Source organism: Crinia signifera, chromosome 6 (assembly GCF_055691185.1).
Source record: "Crinia signifera chromosome 6, ASM5569118v1, whole genome shotgun sequence".
Taxonomy (NCBI): Eukaryota; Metazoa; Chordata; class Amphibia; order Anura; family Myobatrachidae; genus Crinia; species Crinia signifera.
The window spans coordinates 69,413,720-69,434,368 of record NC_139222.1 but is presented as its reverse complement, the minus strand read 5'-3'; the positions used below and the strand labels follow the sequence as shown (position 1 = coordinate 69,434,368).

At 42.0% G+C, this 20,649-nt stretch overlaps 1 protein-coding gene across 4 annotated transcripts in view; it reads left to right on the top strand.

Moving 5' to 3' along the window:
- Positions 1 to 20,649, top strand: part of DLG5 (discs large MAGUK scaffold protein 5) — a 123,957-nt gene that overhangs the window by 85,167 nt on the left and 18,141 nt on the right. For 2 of the 4 annotated variants that reach the window (XM_083146254.1, XM_083146253.1), the window contains exons 16-29: positions 1,655 to 2,578; positions 3,786 to 3,921; positions 5,206 to 5,332; positions 6,971 to 7,092; positions 7,816 to 7,890; positions 10,495 to 10,663; positions 12,121 to 12,234; positions 12,978 to 13,022; positions 14,277 to 14,439; positions 15,751 to 15,881; positions 16,045 to 16,209; positions 16,382 to 16,565; positions 17,957 to 18,105; positions 19,768 to 19,938. In XM_083146254.1, the coding sequence (XP_083002380.1) occupies positions 1,655 to 2,578; positions 3,786 to 3,921; positions 5,206 to 5,332; positions 6,971 to 7,092; positions 7,816 to 7,890; positions 10,495 to 10,663; positions 12,121 to 12,234; positions 12,978 to 13,022; positions 14,277 to 14,439; positions 15,751 to 15,881; positions 16,045 to 16,209; positions 16,382 to 16,565; positions 17,957 to 18,105; positions 19,768 to 19,938 (2,675 nt within the window). The remainder of the gene's footprint in view (positions 1 to 1,654; positions 2,579 to 3,785; positions 3,922 to 5,205; positions 5,333 to 6,970; positions 7,093 to 7,815; positions 7,891 to 10,494; positions 10,664 to 12,120; positions 12,235 to 12,977; positions 13,023 to 14,276; positions 14,440 to 15,750; positions 15,882 to 16,044; positions 16,210 to 16,381; positions 16,566 to 17,956; positions 18,106 to 19,767; positions 19,939 to 20,649) is intronic. The other 2 variants (XM_083146255.1, XM_083146256.1) reach the window with 2 other exon arrangements.

Genomic DNA, 20,649 nt, shown 5'->3' with positions numbered 1-20,649 from the left:
AAAACGTACTTGCACCAAGATACTCTACGATGTTACAATATTAAGTGACTTAAGTAGGAGGAGAGAAGTGTAACAGGAAATCTAAATGATTTGCAAAATGTAAATTCATCACAGCCTAAATTGATCACCAGAAGGTAAATTATCAATACCGCCTTCCCAAAGGTATTTGTCTTTGTAAATTCTCCAGACAGCTAGCATGTCAAAGTGACCAGGGCTCAAACTGTTCCTGGGGAGGTGGGGGAACTCGTTTCCCCCTGCCACCTAATTACCCCTCTTCCCCCATTAAGCAGGATGTTTGGCCCACTTCTGCAAACGTTAATGCTTTTCTGTTAGCATTAGTTCCACCTCACCATTACAGGTGGTGGAACTTGGTTCCACCCTGGTCCCCGTTTCCACCACTTTTACCTCTACAATTGACCGCCAGTAGTTTGAGTGGGAAATGCCACCAAGAGATACAGGCTATAAAGTATGAACTGGGGGAAGTTGTTTTACCATTTTTATTTTTTTTATTTTATTTTTTTAAACTGATTATCTCAGATGTGACTGTTATCAATCACTGTTGTGGCACTACCATTGCAAGTAGGCGATTCTATAAGCGCTTACATGCAGTAATTCACTGTTAATATTAGACTGTTTGTGTATTATGTTTTGTTTTTTTACTCTGTTACCCAATGCTAGAGGGGCTCTACTCTCTAGGTGGGGACATTTAATTATCTTTGATCTACTTTATAATTAATGAGCCTGGTTGGCTCATGACTAAGGCTTCCATCCTGCCTATTATGCCAGGCACAGCCCATTTCTCTTGGCATTCATTATAAGCACACTGATCACATCTTGTGGTTTATTTATGCCTTTAGTGTACATTAATCTCTTTGTGATTACAGATTTGCATTTATATGTGTGTGTGTGTGTGTGTGTGTGTGTGTGTGTGTGTGTGTGTGTGTGTGTGTATGTGTAAAGAGAGAGAGAGAAAAGAACAGGGGGTGCACAATAGTGAAGTATTTTTAGAGTTTCAAAGACAAAAGCTTTACTTGAAAAATATAGCACTCACAAAGGTACAGGTGTTATCATCACAATAACACAATATGCACATGGGGGAAACAATATCACCAGTCAGGGCTCACAGAAAGGCGCGTCTCCACGTTGCTGCGTCACGACTCCCGTCCTTCAGCTCCACCCAAGCGCGTTTTGTCCCAGGGGACTTCGTCAGTGGGTGACGCCACACCTTTGTGAGTGCTATATTTTTCAAGGAAAGCTTTTTGTCTTTTAAACTCCTGTTCTTTTTTCTATCTACTACTCTGCAGATTGGGCTGTTTGGAAGGGCCCGTAACAGGAGAGCGGCACTGGCCTGAGCAAATACACCTGGGACATTAAAGGCAGATATAAACCACAAGATGTGATCAGTGTGCATTATACTTAGAATGTATATATATGTATATAGAAGAAGTCAGGAACCGCACTCAAAGTAGTCACAGGACAACAAGTGGTGCTCCACTTTAAAGGCAACGAAGTCCCAAAGACAGTATATTTGATTAAAGCAGGCACTCACCATAGGCAACGACAAAGTTAAAGAATATATATATATATATATATATATATGGCTTAGTCCATAGTATAAATAAAATTATAACAATTTTTCTTATTTATTCTTAAGGTTTTACCACCAAATACATCTTGGAGCGGACAAAGCCTCTTTGAAAACATTAAGGAGTCATGTCGCGTTCTCCCTCCAAATATTCAGGCACAGAACAAAAGGAACCTAAAGAATAACAGCTCGACACAGACTGACATATTCCGTCCTGACCTCCTTGATCACAAAAAAGACATGGGAGATGGTAGTGGATCGGAGAGAGCCCTTCAGCTGAGCTGCCATAGCCATTCAGAGCATAGCTTGGGGTCCATAGGTGGAGAGGTATTCATGGGGCGTGGATATGACTTGCTGGAGGAGGACAGACAGCCACTTGGCTACACAGATACCATGACAGATGTGCTAGTTGAGGCATCCACTGGCAAGCGTAGCAGTGGCACATGGCCCAAAGTTATGGTCAGCCCTGGGCATGCCCAGAGTGAGTTCACTGTCTTCAAGAGACCCAGGCAGAGGAAATCCATCTTTGATCCTGAAACTTTTAAAAGGCCCCAGACGCCCCCAAAACTAAACTTTATTCCATCAGGACCAGTCATGGGCCATTCACCTCAGTCTTCCAAGGTGGACAGGCCACCAACCCCTCCAACTCCTCCAAAACGCAGTGATTCCATCAAGTTTAAACACAGGCATCAGTCTAGCTCTGCTTCTGATTCGACTGTAACTGCTGGCTCCCCACCTACAAGCCCTTCACCTGCTTCTCTTGCCACTAGCTCCCAGGAAGCCTCCCACAAGAGCCATCATAGTAGGGGGGTTGGAAAATGCTGCAGAGAGGATGGTTCTGAATGTACTTTAACAGGCTGTAGAGGAGGTGGGGAGGTGGAAAGCTGCTTGCAACGGGCAGAAGAGCCTGAAGTGAAGAGGCCAAGACCGCTGTCTGCACCAGCATCAAAGCACCGCCTAACTCCTGTAGCTATTTCCCATCACACACTGCAAGTGAGTTTTTGTGTACATCTGTCTACTTTTTATTTTAGCAGGACCATTTATACACAAATCCAAGGATAAAAATACATTGCAACGTATCTAGTATGAATGTTGTAGGTAATGCATATGAAAAGAGCGATTCAGTAGTATTGCATTTTACCAAACATTGATCTAGTCAGCACATTTGGGACTTTTGTATTAAGGGAGCTAGTGGAAGTTATACAAAATTCTCGTACAGACGTAGCGCCTCTCAGCCAGCCCAGGGAATCGCAAGATTCCCTGAGCTGGTGATCGCTGGCGGAGAGGTGCTGCATCTGATGGGGACATGCGAGCCTCCTACACGCAGGTGCGTCCACTTCACTCGGCAGTGGATGGTGGAAACCCTGCCTGTCTCCACTTCAGGGAGACAGACAGGGTTAGGGGGTGGTGGACAGCGGTGGTGAGGCGGCGGTGAGCTCCATCTGTACGGGGCGTGCAAGCATCTCGTGCACACGTGCCCCCTTCTGCAGGCTGGTGGATGGTGATAGAATCAGCAGGAGCTTGCTCCATCTGTATGAAACTTTGCTAAATTTGTTGGGTTTTACTCTTCCAACGTGTATTTTATTCTAAATTATATGTTTATTTGACAGCATTTGGTAGGATTGTACGTCAGATGTCATCAGGACTTGACATATATGATAGCTAGTTTACAAATACTTTTGGTATCTGGATCAGATTTGGGTACAAATAAACACATTGATATGCTCCTCCATCTGACCTTGAATCCCACCAGTATTATCCTGATCTTATTCAGACCATAACTGTATGAGGATTGCAGATATCATAATCAGAATCTGTTTTATTGGGCAACAAACAGGACCCTTGCATAGGTACCAAGTATATCCAGGTGCTGCAGAATGTAGTGCAGGTCCAGGTTGACTGCATCCTTGAACCTCGAGTCGATTGGTAGGCGTATTGGAGGGGCTCTAGCTGGTGGCCAGTCACAGGTGGTTCAGTACCAGGTGCTCAAATGTTTTCATGATCACAGACGTCAGAGCTATCGGCCGGTAGTCGTTTAATACATTTTATTATATGGTAAGAACTAACCATAATAAAGAGTTAGAAAAGAGTTTTGAACTGAGCAATAAATATAGATTATGGTATTGTGAAGGCAAATTAGTGAGCAGATGATTCTCCACAACTTGCACTTTCCTCACTTTTACTGTATCTCTATTTTCAGGCCCAGAAATTCCCCCCAAGCTCAGAGGATCGGCTATCTCCTGAACTTAATTATGAATGGGTCCGATTCTCTCCCACGCGTTCCCCCCGCCATAGCGATATTTTTGCAGCTTCATTGTATGGATCTGGGATGTCCGGTAAGGTCTTCAGCTGAACTTTTCATACATTAGCCTTTATTCTGAGAATTTAGTTTGGTACTTGTTTCCTAGCACGGCCACAATCGTGAGTAATCGTGTCCCTTACTTAAGGGACACGATTACCCACGATGGACCCGATTTCTTTTGAAATCAGGTCCATTTTGCCGGCTAGGATAAAATATCGGGGGCATCGCGTCGGTCGGGACCATTAACATTGGTCCCGACGCGACCGACGCGATGCCCCCGATATTTCCATAGACTTCAATGTTAAAAAATATTTTAACATTGAAATCTTGTCGGGAAGGTAAAATATCGGGGGCATCGCGTCGGTCGGGACCATTAACATTGGTCCCGACGCGATGCGACGCGATGCCCCCGATTTTTGCATAGGATTCAATGTTAAAAAAATTTTTAACATTGAAATGGTGTAAAAATGTAAAAAAATGTGAAATGGGTCCATATGACCCATTTCACATTATAGATGTCCCCGTCGTCGCCCCACGATAGACGCCAACCCGAAGCGTGGCGAGCGCAGCGAGCCCGCGAGGGGCGGCGGTACGCGTCCTCCGACCTTTTCATGCCCTACTATCCACTAGGGCGTGGAGTGAGAATAGAATAGTGTGGCGAGCGCAGCGAGCCACCGAGCCCGAAGCGTGGCGAGCCCCGCGAGGGGACGCGGATACCTTCACAGTTATACGCGTCCCCTTGCGGGCTTCACAGGTGTCCGTGGCGACGCGGACACCTGTGAAGCCCGCGAAGGGACGCGTTTACCTGTGAAGGTATCCGCGTCCCCTCGCGGGGCTCGCTGCGCTCGCCACGCTTCGGGCTCGGTGGCTCGCTGCGCTCGCCACACTATTCTATTCTCACTCCACGCCCTAGTGGATAGTAGGGCATGAAAAGGTCGGAGGACGCGTACCGCCGCCCCTCGCGGGCTCGCTGCGCTCGCCACGCTTCGGGTATGCGTCTATCGTGGGCTGCTGTTTACGCGCTTCAATTTGGGGGGGTTGGGAATTTTTTTCATTGAATACAATGTAAAATTGGGTCCCAGGGACCCAATTTACATTGGATTCAATGAAAAAAATCGGGTCAAAAATCGGTCGGTCGCGTCGATCGCATCGCATGCGACCAAATCGCATGCGATGCGATCGACCGATTTTTTTTCAGCACGACCACCCCGATCTTAATCGGTGTGGCCGTGCTAGGAAACAAGTACCTTTAGTTTTAATACAGAGGTATGCTTTTAGAACAACTGCCTAAAATTGACATCATGGGATTTTGTTTCAGGTACTGTACCCCGAAGTCTGGCGCCATGTCCTGCTGTGACAGCAGTTTTAAGAAACCCAATCTACACCGCTTGGAGTCATCGGGTCCCTTCTAGTAACTGCCCCTCCTCCACAGGCCTTCATCAAAGGTAATGCATCATAATCACTCTGTATTCTATTCACATTTACCATTTTCTGTGGCTGTAAAGTTTCTGTATGAAAGTCACTTGTTGCTAACTGCAAACACGCTTTGCACAACAATCATAAAAGTCCTTAAGCTGTGTATACACAGATACTGCCAGTGTGTACTTAGCTTTAACCACTTGCCTTTGTGTTTTTTCCTTATTTGACTATAAACTAGTGTACTCAGACCTATTTGTATGATCATCAGCTGTGTACGTCAGACACTATATTTAAAAGAAAAGGCTTGTGCAGTATGTTTCACTACTGCTAGACTGCGTACAGTATAGTGGCTTCTGCCAGTGGAGCAACCAAATGTGGTCCCAAGTTCTTCCACCAGGACAAGTAGAAGTTTTAAGCCTTGCTGGAATGAGATAAGACTATTCAGTACACTGATAGAAAGGGGAACCACTGAAAAAGTCAAATATAATGGATTATGTGCTTTCAGTCAGAATAAATGGTCTTACTACTTCAGTCCATGTGTTCTCTACTCATATGTGTGTGACCAAGAGATTGTAGCAAATTATGCACACTAGGTAGGGGGTCAATCCTGTTAGTTACGAGTCGGTTGGTTCGGTTCCACATTGGTACCCCGCCACTGTTTTTTGTCCAAAGCGCCATAGGACTGGTGAAATGATGCTAGGACAACTAAAGTGTCTGTGCTATCTGTACAGAAAGGTAGCAGCTGCAGTGTGGGCTCACTCCGATAGGTAGAAGTTTACCTATTCTAATTTTCAGGAGGTATTCAGCAATCATAATAAAGCAAATAACACAAATAGTATAGACGGTTTAGTGATCCCTCCAGGATCACACGAGGACAGGGCACCGTGGGGAAAGGGGGCAGTTTGAATGCAACATCAATAATGTGGGTGACGTCACTAAAGTGGGGGTGGGAGGGCCCACGCCCAGCGATGTCATATATGTGGGCGGGACAGCCGATGTTTCTGTGGGGGTGTGCCCAGCATCTACGTAGGTGCTGGGCTTCCCCGATCACTTTGGACAGCAGACATGGTGACTGACATCCCAGCTGTTTTAGCGGGGAGCTACATAAACATTTTGCCCTTTAAAAATGGGGCACAGTGCCCTGCTTAAACAACCTAGAGCAGGGGTAGCCAAGTCCAGTCCTCGAGTGCTACCAACCGTTCACAATTTCCAGACCACTTAGCTGCTTCACAGGTGTACTCGTTACTCACTGACACATTTTAAAAGATCCACAGGTGGAGCTAATTACTTCAGTTGTGATTCTGTGAGGAGACCTGCAAAACATTAAATGTTGGTATCTCTCGTCGACTGGGTTGGCTACCCCTGACCTAGAGTGAACACTAACTGTGTTTTTACAAGGGCAAATGTAGTGTTAATGTAGAGTGGAAAGCATGCTGTGGACATTTATTTTGCCAATGTCTGCTGGTGGCTTCAAAATACTGTAAAAGGTAACTGCCGCATTTAGAAAGAAATAGTGACATAGATCATACCTAAAGATATAATAGTTTTTTTTTTTTTTTTTAAAGGGGTTTTCTCTGCTTAGCAAGGTGGTTTGCTTACATATGTTTCTCTGTAAGAAAAAAAAAAATGAAATTGAATTCCTAACCATCTGTCATGTCTTGCAGTGCACAACACCATGGGCGCTTAAGCTTAGACTTGAGTCACAAACACCCAGGTGAATACTGTGATACCTCCCGTCCTAGAGTTCCCCACGGCTCCAACTCTCTTCCTTCTAGTGCTCGCCTCGGTAAGTACGCTGTGTCCGTTTATAAATCTTTTGTGAAAGCCCCGGTTTTTCTTTGTGGAGACAATCTGAATAAGGACATTTATTTTTGGAGACCTTACTTTGATTCCAACTAACAGGCCATTAGGGATATTTTTGATAGACATGTTTCAGAAGAACTATTAAGAGTTTTTAGTTTTGAAAGGGAAGCTGCATTTTTTTAATAGAAAATATTCAAATTTATATATAAGGTGTTATGCATACTGCATTCTTTAGTATGATATCACAGGGTCTTTTGAAACCAGGGACTCGTCTATGGATCCTATTGTTAATGTATTAGATAGTGGTCCGGTCCACTCTCGTCCCAGTTGGTCACTTTGTCACAAGACACATCACAGATTATGTGGGTAAAAAGTGTTCGCGCTCATAGTACATGATTTCCTCTGTGCCGTGCAGTGTATTATGTTCATTTTGCTTGTTGCTATTACATGTGCTTTTGTTTTTTGGACATGGAACTATATCATTGTTTAACTAAGTAATGTATAATGTATGTATGAAGTTCTATTCACAATACTGTGTCGGCAAAGCAATTATTTATTTTCTAATTTTCTGAGAAGTCTGCAGCAAGACTCATTATTCAACTGTAGAAGCTGAAATGACGTTCTATCTAGAAAACAATGACTGTTGACAAATCATTGTTATATAATATGCTAATTTTACTTTAATTTATCGGTTTCTAACTTTCAGGATCCTCAAGAACTGAGCGTATTAAAATCCCCTTAACACCACGATACCTGAGGTGCCCGATGGGTTCAGAAAGGGGTAAGCTCCTATCAAACTTATACCCTTTTAATATGGGAAACCAGTCAGGATGATGCAAATGTCAATTCAGTTAGGCATAAGTTACTTGTAACAGTGTGGAAAAGCCTCCAATGACTCCACAACTCGACCCCCTCTTAGTCCAATCTCGCCCCGAACGTGTTGATATTTTTATGCAGCTCTATGGAGCTTTAAGCATGTCATTACAGCAATAACCGTAGATGCACACTCCATATTATTAATCAATCAATAATAGAGGTTCTTGGTATATTCATTGGCCAACAAATATTTGCCCACCAACCAGCTTCACGGTGACCTCATTTCTGGTGGGGCCCTAATACTAAGTTTGAATCTGGGGCGTGGACCCCCAAAAAGGCCAGCATAAGCCAGTCACCCCAGGGCAGCACACAAGTGAAAAACTAAGCTTTAAGTGTGTTAATAAGAAAGCAGGAGAAGCTAGAGGTTAAAAAGTGTAGTGCTAGAAAGTATAATATTAGTGAAAAATTGTTAAATGTTAGGGTGTGCCACCCCGAAAGCAACTCGGTTACACCAACCCAAGGGGAGCCACGCCCCAAATCCATCACCAAGACTATATTGTTACCCACCTGGCTGCTGCGGCGACCAGTGGCGCCGCCGATGGCTGCCTAGGCGCTGTGCAGCTAAGCGGGCATGTGTCCTCCCGCATGTAATGTCTTAATGTAATGTATGTAATTCCCCCCCCCCCTTCATCCCTGCTTGATGCTGCACTGTAATCCACAAAAAATTCCTAGTGTCCCCCTGCATCCCTGCTTAACTGTTTATAAATATGACCTTAACCTCTGCATATTGTAGGCAGAATGAAGCTCTCTGGTTTGGGCTAGCCACTAGTCTGGGCTCTGTATTAGGGGTCTAATTCAGACTTGATTGCACATTTTCTCATATGGACAAAACCATGTGCACTGCTGGTGTGGCAAATGTACCATGTGCACTGCTGGTGTGGCAAATGTACCATGTGCATCCGGAAAGTATTTACAGCACTTCACTTTTTCCACATTTTGTTAGGTTACAGCCTTATTTCTAAATGGAATCAATTCTTTTTTCCCCCTCAAAATTCTACACACAATACACTATAATGACAAAGTTTTTGGGAGATTTTTGAAAACGTATAAAAAATAAATCACATGTACAGAAGTATTCACATGCTTAGCTCAATACTTTGTTGATGCAGCTTTGGCAGCAATAACAGACTCCAGTCTTTCGGAATACAAGCTTGGCACAGTATATTTGTGCCGCATCGCCCATTCCTCTTTGCAGCACATCTCAAGCTCTGTCAGGTTGGATGGGAAGCGTCCGTGCACAGCCATTTTCAGATCTCTCCAGAGATGTTCAATCGGATTCAAGTCTGGGCTATGGCTGGGCCACTCAAGGACCTTTAAAGAGTTGTCCCGAAGCCACTCATTTGATATCTTTGCTGTGTCCCTAGGGTCATTGTCCTGCTGAAAGATGAACTGTCGCCCCAGCCTGAGGGCCAGAGGGCCCTAGAGGAGGTTTTCATCCAGGAGGTCTCTGTACATTGCTGCATTCATCTTCCCTTCTATCCTGACTAGTCTCCCAGTTACTGCTGCTGATTCTGGTCTTATCAGACCAGAGAATTGTGTTTATCATAGTCTGAGCATCCTTTAGGTGCATTTTGTCAAGTGTGGGACCTTACACATATAGACAGGTGTTTGCCTTTCTAAATCATGTCCAAACAACTGAATTTATCACAGGTGGAAACAGGATGCACCTGAGCTCAATCAAAGGCTGTAAATACTCATGTACAGTACAGTACATGTGATTTCTTGTTTTTTTTTTAAACTGGCAAAAATCTCCCCAAAACTTTTTTCTCTTTCTCATTATGGGATATTGTGTGTAGAATTTTGAGAGAAAAGTAAGGCTGTAACAAAACAAAATGTGGGAAAAGTGACGTGCTGTGAATACTTTCCAGATGCACTGTATTTGTTTTCTGTGCAGGGTAAATACTGGCTGCTTTATTTTTGCACTGCAATTTAGATTTCAGTTTGAGCACACCCCACCCAAATCTACCCATGAGCCCCCTTCTCTTCTGATACACCCCTGCCCTTGGCTATCTTCGTAAAGTAACACATCATCCTACTATAAATCTGTGCTGTGTAATCTGGAATAGATTTTCTTTAGTTTTGCTGTTCGTTCATATGGATCTGGCTAACGATGCCTCCTCCCTCACAACTCTTTATCCATACACTCTTTGGGGGTTATTCTAGTCCATTCTTTCTGACAAAATCCTTCTTAGATGGACAAAACCATGTGCACTGCGGGTGGGGCAGATGTAACTTGTGCAGAGAGAATTAGATTTGGGTGGGGTTTTTCTTCAAAGTGAGATCTATATTGAAGTGTAAAATCATGCAGTCAGTATTTTCCCTGCACAGAAACAAAATAACTCACCCAAATCTAATTCTCTCTGCACATGTTACATCTGCCCCCCTGCAGTGCACATGGTTTTGTCCATCTAAGAAGGATTTTGTCAGAAAGAATGAACTAGAATAAACCCCTTTGTTTTGCTTACTTCTCTGCTTAGTGGTGTATTCTATAATGCTTTTATACTTTCAGGTTCACTATCACAATCTGAGTGTAGCAGCCCCAGTCTGGCCAGTCCCCCTCATTCTCCACTCAACTTGGAGACGTCATCATTTGCCAGTAACCAGTCCCAGAACTCCATTGCAAGCTTACCCAGGATCTCCATCAGCACTGTTCCCATGGGGGAACGCAGAAAGGACAGGTAAAACCTTAATTATTTTTCTACAGTATATCCAAGTTAGCTGCTAATTGATAGAGGGTTCACCCTTCTTCAGGACCAATGAACTTGTTACTGCTGATGTGCATCCTTCATGTAATATTTTTTACTATTTTTTTTTTCATATGACGGGAAATAGGTAAAAATGAGGGTGGGGAAGCTTTTTGGTTCCCCTCTTATAGAGCTGTGGTCTTGTATTGTTCCTGTTGGCTTCCTTGTGTCAGCACTAAAGGATTCAGAGTAAACTGAATGGGATAGAGCTGCTTCTCTTTTATAATTTATATTGTTAGCAGGCTTGACACTTGGTTCGCCTGCACTGCTTTTGTTTTGTTGGAGAAGTTCTTGTCCTGTCATTTCATTTCTTGCAAGGGATAGGAGCAGCATGTAAGGATAACTGCAGATGGATTTTTATCATGCTTCACATGCATTGGAAGCTAAATACTGTATGTAACTTGTAGCAATTAAAAATTGAGCTGTTAGGATCCTGTAATGGGTGTAACAAGTAGGCAAGTGGACATTTTTATGCAGGAAAAGTGTACCACAGGCTTGTACGCTGTTCATCTTTGACTGTATGCAGAGATCCATCCGACTTCAGACAACTCTCTATATTGTATGCAAAATGACCGACCGGGAGGTTCCTGGGTGGCTCAAGGAGGGATTGCGGGCTGTAATGCATACTAACGTGTTAGCCATTCTTATAACAAAATAGCATATGGACATGGTCTAGTGGCAAAGAACTATCTTGCATCATTCGTTATGTTTGTGTGCATGTGTGTCCAAGTCTTTAAAGGCCAATGGGGCAGACAAAGTAGAAAACCTACTTAAGACTTCATAGGTATGCTTTAGCATACACCCTTTCAATGAACACTACAGCAATGATACTGGAAGGCTTTTTTCCTTCAAGAATCTGTTGGTCTTTTCCACATGTGCAGAACATGCAATCACAAGCAAGACATGACTGCAGGTGTTCGCAGAGTGCTACAATGAACACTATGTGCTAATATTATAGAAAGCTTTACACTACTGTGACTAATCAAACCGCAATAGTGATGCCGCACAGGAGAATGACGTATTACCCATGAATGACGTGTCTTGTGTTTGTAATGGTTTTCATGATGTTTTTTGTCTCTTAAATGTCAGCTATTATTAATTCATGTTCTTTTTCTTTCCTCTTTTCCCTTCCACTAACATGGTCTGTTATTCCTCCTCTATTCCAAACTACATGCAATGCTTTACTTGTGTTATACTCGCTGTGTACCATGTGCAACCCTGCTATCTCTCTGGCAATACTATCTTCTTACCATTTGTGGTCCACACTCTTTGCCCACTTCATTTTTCCTTTGAAATCTTTCCCTCTAATCCACTCTTGTTTTTTGTTCCTTTGTCATAACATTCCTTACCCATCTTCTCCCTTATAATGTTTCCCTCACTTCACCCCCAAGCCATTACTACTTCTTTCCTCACCTCTCATCTTCCAGATATGTTTTTCGAACTAGGTCCTTACTGAGACTTCCAGCTCATTCTAGGCCCAGGTTTTCCTCAGTAAGATGCTTGAGGTCTGCCTCTTGTCTGTCTTTTTCATTCTATGTTTATCTCGACTTCTGCTGCTTTTCATAAACCTTTCGTAACCTCTCCTTCCGGTGGCATGCTGGAAAGCTGTCTTGCAGTTCCATCTATTTTCTCACTGGCTGCGTTGAGTGCGGGTTTACATTACGTTTAAGGGTCTTCAATGCCCATTTTCTTACTGGCTGTATTGGTTGGGGGTTTGCATTTGCTTGCTGGTTCCCATGAGATCCATTTTCTGACTGCCTGCATTGGGTTGGGGTTTAAATTGCCTTTCATTGTCTTTAATCTGTTAGGCCTCCTTTCTTTTCCAACTCTTGCATGTTGATGCATGCAGTGGTCTTCTTGTGTTGGGATGGGCTTTGAACGTAAAATAAAATGACAGATGTATCCAGATACTGTATGCTGTTTAGTATAATGCAGGCATGTCCAACGTTGGCCCTCCAGATGTTGTGAAACTACACATCCCAGCATGCTTTGCAATAGTTTTAGCATTCTCTAATAGCAAAACTGTGTCAAAGCATGCTGGGATGTGTAGTTTCACAACATCTGGAGGGCCAACGTTGGACATGCCCGGTATAATGCAAACAATGGTTAAATGCAATTGTTGAATACTGCTTTATTACACATACTCGCTGGAATGTTATATAGGTCATTTTCACTGTCTTTAGCACATTTACGGTCATGGCACTTTCTTAGATCTGGCCTTGAAAGAACTTACTGCTTTTTTTCTAAGTAATGTTGCTGTGGACAGGGTACACCACCAGAAAATTGGACAAAGGTACTTGTTGAATTTTTATTATTATTTTACAAGTGCATAAAGAATCAAGCCAGCCATACATCAACAGATCGATTGTCAGATTGGGCTGGTTGGAACAAAAACCTGGTAATATCTGAATGGCAGTTTGGCAGTTTTCCAGCATTTCAAAGCAAATGGTCAACTGTCATTTGCTCTCATCCATTACCAGGATTTTGTTCCAACCAGCCCAATCTGACAATCGATCTGTAGCTGTATGGCCAGCTTTACATTCTATTTTTAAACTATTATTCTCTTATGCTGGGTACACATTGGACGATTTTTTTTTAATGATGTCTCCGAATCCGACGGTTGTGGACTTTAAAACCATTCACATCGTCCATTGTGTATGCAGTATTGCTGCGTATGGACTCCCATGAGTCTTCTCTGTGTCTTCAGGTTGGTTGTGCATGCAGCTCAAACTGATATCACCAATGAGTTTAAGCACATTGCCCAGTGTGCACCACCTACATTTATGCCTGATATATTGTTAACAAACTAGCGATGCACAGTATATTGTTAGGTCATGTGTAAGATCGCACAATATATTGTTAGGTCATGTGTAAGATCGCACAGTGTGTATACTCTTTATCATTTGTCCGAGAGTTCAAGAAAAATCGTTCATAACATTGTGTCCTTTGCACTTTATCTGAGGTGTACCCAGCTTTACTCATGTTATGACTTCAGACTGGCCAAGAAGTGGTCTCAAAAGCAGCATATATCTCTCTTGGAGAGAGGTAAACTGCTAGCTAATCTTCTCCAAACTGCCATGTTACCGGCTGTGTTTGAAAAGTGACTGGAGCTGGTTGGTTGGTATTTTAAAACTGTGCTTTTATCTCTTTTTGAGGCTAATTAATTAGGCCCATATGTTTTAAAATGACGTCAAAAGAGCAAGATCTCTGTGGTGGTGTATGTGACACTGGTCTATAGCATAAGTCCCGAGAATAGGCTACTGTGGTAGCATTATTGCGTCTTTCCTGGATTTGATTATTGTAAGGGCTTGCTTAGCTTAATTCTTAAGTACAAATCATGTCCATCATAGCCCATCTGATGGATCTGGTAGGAGGCTGTGTGTACACCTGTTGGATCAACACTTAACAAACTTTAACAAGTGTTTAATGTATCAAAGAATTTCATAAATGTGAATTAGTTCTAAATCAGTTCTGAATGAGAACAAATATTTCATTGTGGGGAACTTCTGCAGTAAATGATTAATTGTGCTCTTTGCTTTCTCCACAGACCACTAGTAGATGAACCACGACATGTCAAGGTACAAAAAGGAGCTGAACCCCTTGGAATTTCAATTGGTAGCGGTGAGAATGGGGGAATCTTTGTTTCCAAGGTGATGGCAGGAAGCATCGCACAACAAGCTGGTTTAGAATACGGGGACCAGCTGTTAGAGGTACTGCCTTTTTTTTCCTATTGTTACATTTTAAATGTCTGAGTCAGTGATTCCCAAACTTGCAGTGGTACCGTGGATTGGTGGTCTAGGACCAATTCAAGTTATGTATGGTCAATGTGATTGACAAAACTAGTGCTTGTGGCTTCCAATCATAAATGATGTGGACAAACAGAAGCAAATCCATTCTCTCACCACATATCTAAACAAGGATGACCTATACACACAGTTTACTTAATTTAATATATTTTTCTATATTTCTTAATGAGAAACTTTTGGCCAAGGGGTGCAGTGACAAAAAAAAAAAAAGATACTCTATTGTGCCATTATTTAAAAAGGTTTGAAAACTCTGGTCTAAGCATTTTGATCTTAATGACAGTTATGGAAATGAAATATACAACTTTCAGCTAACTAGTAAAAATATGTAATATGAAGTACATGGAGTTTGAAAAAGTCCATCTGCTGTGAGTGATGTTCCTGGCTTCCTCACTATAGCCGCTGGGGGCCAGAGACGGACTTATTGTAGGTAAGTCCGTAACAAATTCTCATTTATTTATGTAAATAAAGTGTTTATAGGTTTTTGTGAGCACTGCTTACAATAATATTACTAAAGCTGTGTTGCTTGGTCATTGCTGCTGATCCTTTCTGCCAGTCCCTCTATTGGTTGCCTGTATTTTACCGTATTCAATATAAAAAAACTTTAACCATACTGCACCAGTATATATCTCACATTGCCTTTGTGAAGAAACCCACCCAGATTGCATTTCTGCAGTAACTCCCTCCCCCACATTTGAGAATACCACAGAGCCCCTCAGTAGAGCTGGACTTATCCAAACATTTGATAATCATAACATATAAAGGTTTGTTTTTAAATTGACAGCCTCTAAAACCTTAAAACCAGCTTTTAATTGAAGGATAGGAGAATGTATAGCACATTCAAGTTGGTTGACACAAGTCTGCAGGGGACTTCCTCATCTTTGCGGCCACAGTTTACACTACGGAACTTAAGTAGCATAACCCAATCCACCCTGGGTCCACACCACCATTTACTACCTTTAGTAAAGTTGTGGCGAGCAAAGCAAGACACCGAACCCAAAGAGTGGCGAGCGAACATTGATTCTATTCTGAAAGCCACTAACGTAACTGGCATTAGCTGTGGATGCAAAGATGAGGAAGTACGGTTTTCAGTCATTACAATGTTGATATGCTGTGATATATGACATTGTGCTGTATTTGTTCATGGAAGGAGCGAAAAACCTCCTGTTAACAGCTGGTCCAATTGTTTAATGTTGAGATTTCTGCTTTTTCTTGTAGTTTAATGGAATAAACTTGAGGAATGCCACTGAACAGCAAGCACGCCTAATCATTGGGCAGCAGTGTGATACCATTACTATCTTGGCCCAGTACAACCCCCACATGTGCCAACCTCTTCATTCACGATCCAGGTGAGATTTACCATGTGGTTGTAGTAGTTCAGAAGGCCATGTAAAAGTCAGTCTGTTTGACTATTTAGCATTTATATCCTATTTTAGGTGTTCATCACACAGAGAAATCCTGTGCATACATTTTTTTTCATTTCTTTATCTGCTGTCTTAATAATTCCAACAGCTCTCGGCTGGATACAAGTACATTGCATTCCACGCCTCACGGCAGTGGGGCGGCAACTCCAGACAATCATTCCGTCATTGATACTGTGAGTGAGCAAGATGAGGGGACCATGACGCCGCCTTCAAAGGAGACGACACCCAGCACAAGCCCTCACAGCTCACTTAGGTGACTTGTTTTATATATTTTTTGTTCCCCATATACTGTAATCATGGCTGTCCCCACATAGAGTGTCTATCTCATGTTTTTTTTAGAAATTTTTGTACTTTATTTTCAAAATAATTGCTGTGTTTACCCCTTTTTAAAAATCACGCCTCCTTTTTTGTTTTATTATTACCAGGGCACCTGTGGATGGCATAAAGAGACATTCTGAGCTCCGCACAGTGACACTATCCAAATCTCCTGTGGAGCTGGGAATGCAGATCTGTGGGGGGAACCTACATGGCATATATGTGTTGGCTTTAGAAGAGGATAATGTGGTTGGAGGACTCGAGGGGCTACTAACAGGAGACTTGATTCTGGAAGTATGTGGAAAAGGCTTTAACCACTGGCTAATAATTTTTCCAAAAACGCTAGGAAACTGTCAATGGTTTTATGATTGAATTAAGTTTTAAAAAATTGGTAGTAATTTCTGTTTTGAACATTCATGGATGATATAGGATCAGTCCACTGATGATTGGAAAATCGCATCTTTAGATTTTCATGTCTGTTGCTCGCTCTGCAGGGAGGGGGGGGGGGGCTGCTCTTTTACATTTCACCAGTGGCTAGTAATCTCTGCAGCTGCACAGTGGGTGGGAAATCCCTAGGCTGTCCAATCAGCAGTGATCGGCTGGCACTGGGGGAAGGAAGCAGTGGGGCTCCAAAGGTTGCTCCTGGAGCGGAAGCTGTTGGAAGGTTATGGGCATTTCTGACTTGTTCGCATCAGATATATCCATATCAGGGATAACCAAGCTTGTCTTGGTCTCATGCGATTCGACTATGCTGGTTAAGTGTTCGCAGACTTGGTCAATATAAATTCTTTAATTCCCAGAATAAAAAGGGTTGAAGTAATACAGAGTACAATAGTCACACCAGTATATAATCAAAAATAGATGTAGCAAATTGATGTTCAAGTGATTCCTGAAGAGTATAATAAACCATTGCATAACCTATACCTTGACAAAGGGGTGTTTGATTCTTTTAAAAATACACTTCAACTTGAAATAAACCTTTGAGTGCCATCGTTGTTGTCATCCATCACTGTATATATATCAGGGGTTGATTTCATTTACTTCTGCCTCCTGAGTGCCATAATTTTTGGATATTGTACATGTTCTAGCCTTTCGGCACCGGGGCGCGCTGAGGAGTACAACTCATCACATGTATCTCCTTCAAACACGTTAGTTCCTATGGCCTGCCTGACTCATTCCTCCGCCTGCATACCTCAGATATCTTCAATTGCTAATATTGCATCATTTACCCTTCTCTTCACTACGTCTAATTTTAATAAGTAATACTTTTATTGGCTAATTACTATGTAGATATGTTGTTTTTTTTTTATATAATTCTACACATACAGATACATATACAGATACAAGTGTATACATATATACTTGCATACATGCATGCATACCTGGCGCGGGTGAGCTAGAATTGGAAGGCAAAAAAAGCCTGCCGCTGGAAGTGGCGGGCCAATAGTGGCTGTTAGACACAACTGCAGCAAGATGTATGTGGACACATATGCGTACATTTGATTTGTTAACCAGGCACACTCCAAAAAAAAACACAATTTCGCTCTCCATCAACTTTAAGCGGGTTAACAATTATTTTGCTTAAAACATTTATAAACTGTTCATGTACTTCTTGCGTTGCTTTGTTTCCTTTTATGTTTCTCTTTCTGTTCTATGTTTTAAAGTATGTGTTTTCCCACCCTTAGTATGGTTCAGTTGATATGAGGAATAAAACCGCAGAGGAAGCTTACCTAGAGATGATGAAGCCGGCAGACAATATCAAGTTAAAGGTGCAGCAGAAAGTAGAGGAATTTAACCGAATCAAAGAGCATCCTGGAGACGGGTTCTACGTAAGGTCAGTCATACGCCTCAGAGCTGCGATGGTCTCCATTACAAGAAAATCTTACTTTTTATGGGAGGGGGGATATATACAGATATAGAGATGGGCTTATTGTAAAGATAATTGCAAATGTTAACAATATATTCACACACTCTGCATACAATTTATGCACTATATACATTAAAAAGGTTTGATATAGTGTAGGGCTTCCTTGCAGGTAGGTGGAGCAGGATACTGGAGTTCTAGAACTCCAGCTCTAAGCTACCACAGCTGCAGGGACAGAACATTATACACTTAGTAATTCTGGCTCATTGTTACCCTGATTCTTGGCTGCGACGGTGCCTTTTGCCACAGTAGCTGATTAGTTTTCCAACAACAGTAACACTTACTTGGAGATTGTTGGGGCAGTGGGTTTCTGTCTGTGTGTCTTGGAGCAGCCATATGACAGGGGCAGTGTCTCAGTTAGAGTATGTCCTCCTGAGTGAGCACGGTGTGACTTTCATGCAGTCTCTTTTAGCAATGCGTGTGTGTGTGTGTGTGTGTATGTATATATATATATATATATATCCAACAACAATTTATCCTCAGAAAGCGCTGATCGCTGTAGCAAACGTATAGTGTCCCAGGTTTTGATTACTCAGACTGGTGCAGCTCTCCTGTGTGGGCCCTTCCCAGCAGCCCAATCTATAGATTTGTAGAAAAGAAAAGAACAAGAGGCGCACAATAGTGTAGTATTTTTGATTTAAAAGCATCAATCTTTACTCATAAAAAATTCACTCACAAAGGTACAGGTGTTATCATCACAATAACACAAAAGCGCATGAGTATATCACCAGTTTTGGGGCTATCTGGAACGTAGCACACTGTACAAGCGGTGACACGTGGTGACGCGGCTGGGTCCAGGAGAGAGACTGCTTGTACAGTGTGCTACGTTCCAGATAGCCCCAAAACTGGTGATATACTCATGCGCTTTTGTGTTATTGTGATGATAACACCTGTACCTTTGTGAGTGAATTTTTTATGAGTAAAGATTGATGCTTTTAAATCAAAAATACTACACTATTGTGCGCCTCTTGTTCTTTCCTTTTCTACATATATATGTGTGTGTGTGTGTGTATATGTGTATATATATATACACACACACACACACACACACACACACACACACACACACACACACACACACACACAATGCAGTACATTTTAGGTCTTTTAGTTCTCTCATTATAAGTAAAGTTGGCAGACTCACTTCTACTGAGTTGCATTTTCCTTATCTTCACACTGGGGGGAGACAGAGCTCTAGATGACTACAAAACTCCTGACCATAGAGGCAAGAAGAAAACAACCTATCATTTGCATTTGCTATAAATAGTCTCCTAATCGCTACAAACTTTACTGACTCTACCTTATCCTAGTCATGATTGCACCTTATGGTGCTGGTGAAGCTCTGAAAAACATTTCATACTAGAAAGAATTGGATACATTGTTTCATCCTTACTGTGCATGTCAACATTTTACCTCAATACATTTCCTGCAGCCAAAAATATAAATATCCTGGAAATATAAGTTTTTAAAGGAAAGCAGAGATTTCTTCATAATGAATGTAGCAGCGCATGTTATGTGTAGTGCAAATAAGCTGTCGGCAAAACAAATAAATGACATTGTGCTTGTTTGCAGAGCACTTTATGAGCGACAGGCGGAGCACCCACAGGAGCTGAGCTTCAAGAAGGATGATATACTGTTTGTTGACGATACTCTCCCTCAGGGGGTGTTTGGCACATGGATGGGTTGGCAGCTTGATGAGAATGCACAGAAACTGGAGCGAGGCCAAGTCCCCAGCAAATATATGTGAGTGTGGCGACTAATGGGGGATGTATGTGCTAAGAAGCACTTTAATATGACATTAGCTATGTCCTATATAACCCACATTCCTTTTGAAGACAAAAACTTCTTTTGATTGGTGATATTTGGTAACTACTAATAACATTTATGTATCACATCAAATAAAATACACCTTGCTTTTTCTTATCAATACCTTAAAAACACACAGTGTATGGCCCTGTGCCACTTCATAGTCGTTTAGTTTACATTATTATTACATTAATGAAGACTTTTACATTGAAAGCCAACATCACAATTGCGTGTGCAATTCCATAAAACGACAGTGACACCGTTCCACTGACCAGATGTGCCAATCGGTGGCCAGTTTATGAATGCAGATGTGACTCGCAGAACTGAGCCTTTCTTCATGAAAAACTATTTGTTCTACTATTAACATTCTTTCTGGCTAAAATGTGTGTTAAAAATCATTCAACAACAAAGAAGATAAAGACTGTCTTTGCTGGTGCACAGATTGAAAGAAGAATGGTTTAAAATATACCTTTTTAATGTGATCAATAACACATATTATATAATGTGAAATATTCAAAAGTTATTCCAATAAGTATTACATTACATGTATAGGGCTATGTGTGTTAATTTTGTACAAAAACACCCTGCTGGACACTGTCACCTCATGAGTCCAGCAGGGTTTTTTTTTTATACAAAATTAATTCTCTT